This window comes from Sinocyclocheilus grahami, unplaced genomic scaffold, assembly GCF_001515645.1.
Source record: "Sinocyclocheilus grahami isolate Dianchi unplaced genomic scaffold, SAMN03320097.WGS_v1.1 scaffold156.1, whole genome shotgun sequence".
Lineage (NCBI taxonomy): Eukaryota > Metazoa > Chordata > Actinopteri > Cypriniformes > Cyprinidae > Sinocyclocheilus > Sinocyclocheilus grahami.
The window spans coordinates 1,353,605-1,359,261 of record NW_015505335.1 but is presented as its reverse complement, the minus strand read 5'-3'; the positions used below and the strand labels follow the sequence as shown (position 1 = coordinate 1,359,261).

General features: G+C 40.3%; 1 protein-coding gene across 1 annotated transcript in view; it reads left to right on the top strand.

The window, feature by feature from the left end:
- The window catches only part of LOC107592669 (Down syndrome cell adhesion molecule-like protein 1 homolog), a 135,739-nt gene that overhangs the window by 46,454 nt on the left and 83,628 nt on the right, over positions 1-5,657 (top strand). Inside the window, exons 2-3 of the mRNA XM_016282209.1 lie at positions 3,289-3,435; positions 3,853-4,131. Of these exons, the coding sequence (XP_016137695.1) occupies positions 3,289-3,435; positions 3,853-4,131 (426 nt within the window). The remainder of the gene's footprint in view (positions 1-3,288; positions 3,436-3,852; positions 4,132-5,657) is intronic.

Below are 5,657 nucleotides of genomic sequence, written 5' to 3'. Positions count from 1 at the left end.
TTTGGGAGTCTGTGTAGAGTGAGATGTAACTGGAAGGTTGCCATGCTCCACACATAAATCCAATTCCACATTTTTTTTTCTTCCATCGGTCTGACATGATGCCCCAGGCTGCCCACGCTGCGCATTCCAGCCCTACCACAGAACCTTGTATGTGTGTGGTACACTCAAGGCCTTGTTTTAGACATACCTTACATGCCCCACTCCCCCCCAATCCTTCATGCACACACACACACACCTCAAGGCGAAGGAAGACTAGACAAGAATTGATCTGCACTCCCAAACAGAACTAATCGCAAGGAGACGTGGGACTAATATGTGCATAGCTCTGTCTGCCTCTCCATTTTTAAATCTGTACACCCAATGGGTCACTTATTCAGTGAAGTCAAATGTCTTATGTACAGTCACACACAGACAGGCATGTGCTCTGTTCTGACAAGCAAAAGCCAAATAGCCAAATAAAGGACTTTTAAGATTCAGATGTTGGAACCATGGCTTAGCAGTGCATTTAGCTGTGGTGCTCATATGGACAGTGTGGGATGAATATAGCTTGCAACAGTTCCCTATGCTGTTCCTCCTCCTTATTTCAGTTTATAAAGTAAAATATAAAATAAAAAAGAAGCAGACAAATTGTGAAACAAGCAAACACATAAATAAATATATAAATAATGGATAGAGAGAGGAATATGAGTAGAAGAAATGCGAGTGTGGGAATATGAAGTGATTTCATGCTCAAACCTGATGACACAAAACCGAATTTCGAGTTGCTATTGTCTGAAAATCTTGCCCTTTTGCTCTATTTTGATCTGAGATATCATACATTCTCATGGTATACAAGCAAATTGTACAAAAATGTACAATAATAATAATAATAATAATAATAATAATAATAATAATATGCATTAGCCACCAGTTCGTCAAAATGTAAAATGTGTATGAATTGTTTGACTGATCTTCACACAAAGGTTTAGTTAAGACGTTTTGTGTTGGAAAACATGTATGTTGTAGTTTGTTTTTTTGTTTTGTTTTTTATGAGAAAAAAGTTTGTGAAGAATAATTTGATTTGGAACAATATGAGTAAATGATGACAGAATTTTCATCATTTTATCAGTCTAATACTTCACTTCATTTGTACAAAAAATTATACAGCTAAGTAAAAAAATAAGGTGGAGTGAAAAATAAAAAGAGTGAGAGAGAGAGACAGACCTTGTGTCCCTGGTTGCTGATATTTAATTTACCAGTCTTCACAATGAGAAAGATCCAAGTTACTGGGATTAAATCAAAACTACTCACTGACTACCTCTCTTTCTCTCGCTCTCTCTCCCTCCCTGGTCTCTCGCTCCGGATGAAATGTTGTGACAGTGTTGCGCTGATGTTGTAGGGGGTTAAAGTCACCAAGTGCATATTATCCTGTAAGGCTTAATATGCAGGTTGAATCGCGAGGGGAGACTCTTAAATTACAGTTTGATGGGCCTAGCATTCAGCATGACAACAATACCCGCACAGACACTGTGTTACGTCTAAACACACACACTTATACACACGTGTGCTTGCGCTTAGCTGTCGTACGGATATTCATTCAGCAATATATGTTTGTGACACAAATAATCATGCAACCATACACATGCAGCCAATGCCGCACGCATGTACTTCATTTCATTGTCTTATCACATGGCCATGACATTCACACAGATGCCAGCTGAATTTATCTTTGTTTCCAGCCATTGTCTTTGTTTGTCTGTAGCTACTATCTGTGTGTGTGTGAGAGTAAGCTGCTTGTTATAGTGATGGAGTGTGTGTGTGTGGGCTGCCGCGTCAAGCCTGTCCTCTCCGCTTTCATAAATCTGCATTGGATGAAGCTCTCGAGCCATAAAACGCATCGATCGCCATCCTTCACACACACACACACACACACACACACATTCTTCCCACAGACTACTCCTGCTTTCTATAGGAACGTTGTATCTTTTTGAGTGAGTTTTGAATGCACAAGTGTGTCATAATATAGATGGATAAACAAGACACATGGCAACTAGTCAAATAATGACGCCTCAGCATAAATATATAAACACATCTTCACGTTTTTAATGAGTCACAGTGTGGATATGACTCCAGATGTTGACCTATAGCTGAATGTTTGTTCTTAAAGTGTGTTTATATCTGTGTTTGCTTCAGACTTGTGTGTTTTGTGAGTTTTCACATTTCCAGTTCATTTAGTTGTCTCATAATGGTGCGGTTGGCCCAATCCACATGCCCTGCCTGCCTAGAAAAACTAGGACACACACACACACACACACACACACACACAGACTGACTGACTGACTCTCACACACTGACATACTTTGCTGTTGTTATTGTGTTCAGTGATGTGCAGCTTAGCAGAACACACACAAACTCTTCTTTTACACACACATGCACATGCACACGCACACGCACACGCACACACACACACACACACACAGACATACACCTAATTCATCCCAGAGGAACATTTTGTTGCTTTAAGGTTGCTCTTTTATAGCTCATGAGACTTCTGTTGTTTCAATTAAGTATCAACCTCATCTTATATGTTTCTGATGTTTCTCAGGATACAAACCTGAGAAGACATTTTGCCCCCTAGGAGAAACAATGTAAAAACTGATCTCATCGTTCAAATTCAGATAGTGTATATACAAATTGTAAACATGAAAACAAACACACACACAATCAACACATTAAACATCTTTTTTGTGAACTTTCACAGTCTTTTTGTGTAAGAAACATTCACAGCTAAAATGTACTTAATTGAATAAGAAGGACTGAGAGTGAAAGAGAAACACTTACTTCTGACTTCTGGGCAAGTGCTGGATTGTAAAATATGGCCTTCATGAATGTACAGATAAATCAGAGTCAGGCCTCACTGATGTGAAATGACTGTGACAGTAATATACTGTTACAATAACATACACATCAAATATTAAAATGCTCTCTCTTTCTTACTTTGTAATGGATTACTTGCTGTATCCTTCAAAAATGTTTTCATATCTGTACTCGTGTTCGTTTTTGAATGTCGTGACTATAAACATATTTCTGGATGATTTGTAACTCAGTGGATAAGTTTTTTTTTTTACAGTTATAACTTTTGTAAAAGTCTAATGATGGATTCTGTGACTAACTGAATAGAATAACTGATCTATGGTTGAAGAGTTGCATATGAAGTTGGTCCTAAATGGACTTTTGAAAATTGTCTTTTTGTTGGCCAAAGAAATCCATGTGCATATGTTTAGATCATCTCTTCTCCTCTCTCTTCAGGTAACAGGTTTTTCCTGACGGCATATGGGGCCCTCTACATATCTGACGTTCAGAAAGAGGACGCCCTCTCTACCTACCGCTGCATCACCAAGCACAAATACAGCGGAGAAACCAGGCAGAGCAATGGGGCTCGTCTGTCTGTGCTGGGTAAGTGTATGGGTTTATGTCGGTTTTCTGGGCAGTTGATACTTCTTTGTCATATTTGTCAATCCTAATGCATTAAGCATATTTTCATAATTAGATTTGTTACTGTCTTGGATGTGCTTCTTTGAGAAATAACATTAAGATCCTAATACATGTCATTCATATTTAAAGGGATTATGTCCTACATTTTAATTGTATATATATATTTTCCCTGAAGTCTACTGATGTTAGTCAAAGGTTCTTGTAGAAAAAAATAGCTATAATTTCGTTTAACATGAGCATGTTCTTCCTCTTCTCTGACCATTAATCAGGCAGTTTTGCTAGTGTAACTTTAAGACTTATGTATGTAAATGACTATACATAAATTGGCTACAGTTGCTTGTTAGTTGCTTTCTATAATAACTTTATCTCTGTCCGTAGACCCCACTGAAACCCCACCTTCTGTGATGGACAGTTTCCAGTCAGGAGAAGTACAAGTGGGGCGAAGCATAGAGTTGCCCTGTATCGCCTCCGGTTACCCCAACCCCACCATCCGCTGGTTGAAAGATGGGAGGCCCCTTCCTGCTGACTCCCGCTGGACACGGCGACTGACCGGCCTCACAATCAGCGACCTCCGTCTGGAAGACTCTGGAAACTACATCTGTGAAGTCACCAACAGCTTTGGCTCCAAAGAGGTCACAGGACGCCTTAATGTCATCGGTGAGGAGAAAAGAAAAAATAAATAAAGGGTAAAAGGGAAAGAGGGGAGTTTACAAGAAGATGGACTGGTGGTAAGACATAAGTAAATTATGAAAGATGTCACCATTACACTGTTGGTAAGGGAAAAAGACAAGCTTTTCAAAAGTTACAAGTTACCTTCACCTTTTAACTTGTCATAGATCCAAGCACAGTATGCTCTTTTAACTTAAAATTTAAGGTAAGAATTATGTTCGGTATTTGGAATGTTCTTCCAAGACCAACAAAATATCCCGGAACATGTCCTACTTGACAGAATCTTCTCAACCTTTTAAGTAGGACATATTCCTGGATCAACATCATTCCTATTAAACAATCGTACAGGTATAGGGATAGAGCTGTGGTTGGTGTGGACTTCAGCCTCATAGTAAAAGTAGGATTATGACCATGTTTGACTGTTATGTTCTTCCAGAACTAACAAAAGACGCAGGAACATGTCCAATTTCAAAGTCATGGCCACATAATCTATTCCCCAAAGCAGAAAGCAAAACCTTGAGGCAAGTGTCCTAATCTTTACTCCTGGAGATCAACCTTCATGTAGAAAGTTTAGTTCTGATCTTACTTCCAATGAACCTACTTGCAATTTTCAACTTAACCCAAGGAATTTGATTAGCTGTCTCAGGTGTGTTGGAGTTGGAACTAACCTCTGCAGGAAGTTTGTCCTCCCCAAACAGGGATGAGGACACTTGCCCCAGGGTTTGGCTGTCCTTTGGGTGTACACAACTTTGATGGTACTGTAGAAGGGTTAGGGTGACCTAAGAATTAAAATCTTGGGGCCAGTAGATCTGGGTCACCAGTTGGGGGGAGGGGGAGGGGGTCACTTACATTTATTGAGTGCAAGGTTGGTCTATCTTCTAAGTCCTGGAATACCCATACCCTTTCATCCAAAGGAGAGGGTTCAGATCAAGATGGTCCATCACCAGGCTACTGGACTAATCTCTTGCCCCAGATCTCCTGTGCAACTGAGTCATAGGGAGAGAGAGAAATATCAAATGGAGTATACCAGGGAGTGAGTAAGTGAGAAGCAAATTTAGGTTTAAGAGATGTTGGCACACTGGTAGGCCTCTGCCACGTTCTTGCTGACTTATAGTGAAATAAATATGAGAGGACAGGAGGATTGGTCTGGCCTCTCCAGTCTGACCCCTGTTCTACCAGAAATGTGTGTATGAGTGTGTTTTTTAAGCAGGCATGGGGAGGGATCTTAGACCAGTGGGATGGAATTGGCTGGAGCCTTAATGAGAAAAGAAGAGGGGGATAGAGGAAGGGGAGGTGGGGTGGACTTTTGGACATTTAGCCGGTAGGCACATCACACCGGTGTGCTCACACAGATTCTGACAGAACAGGAGGGGAGGACGGCACGCACACGCATACATGCCCAAACACACACCGAGGCCTCTAGCACCCACTGCCTTATTGCTTACTGACATTTTCTCTATCTATCTATCTATCTATCTATCTATCTATCTATCTATCTATCTATCTATCTATCT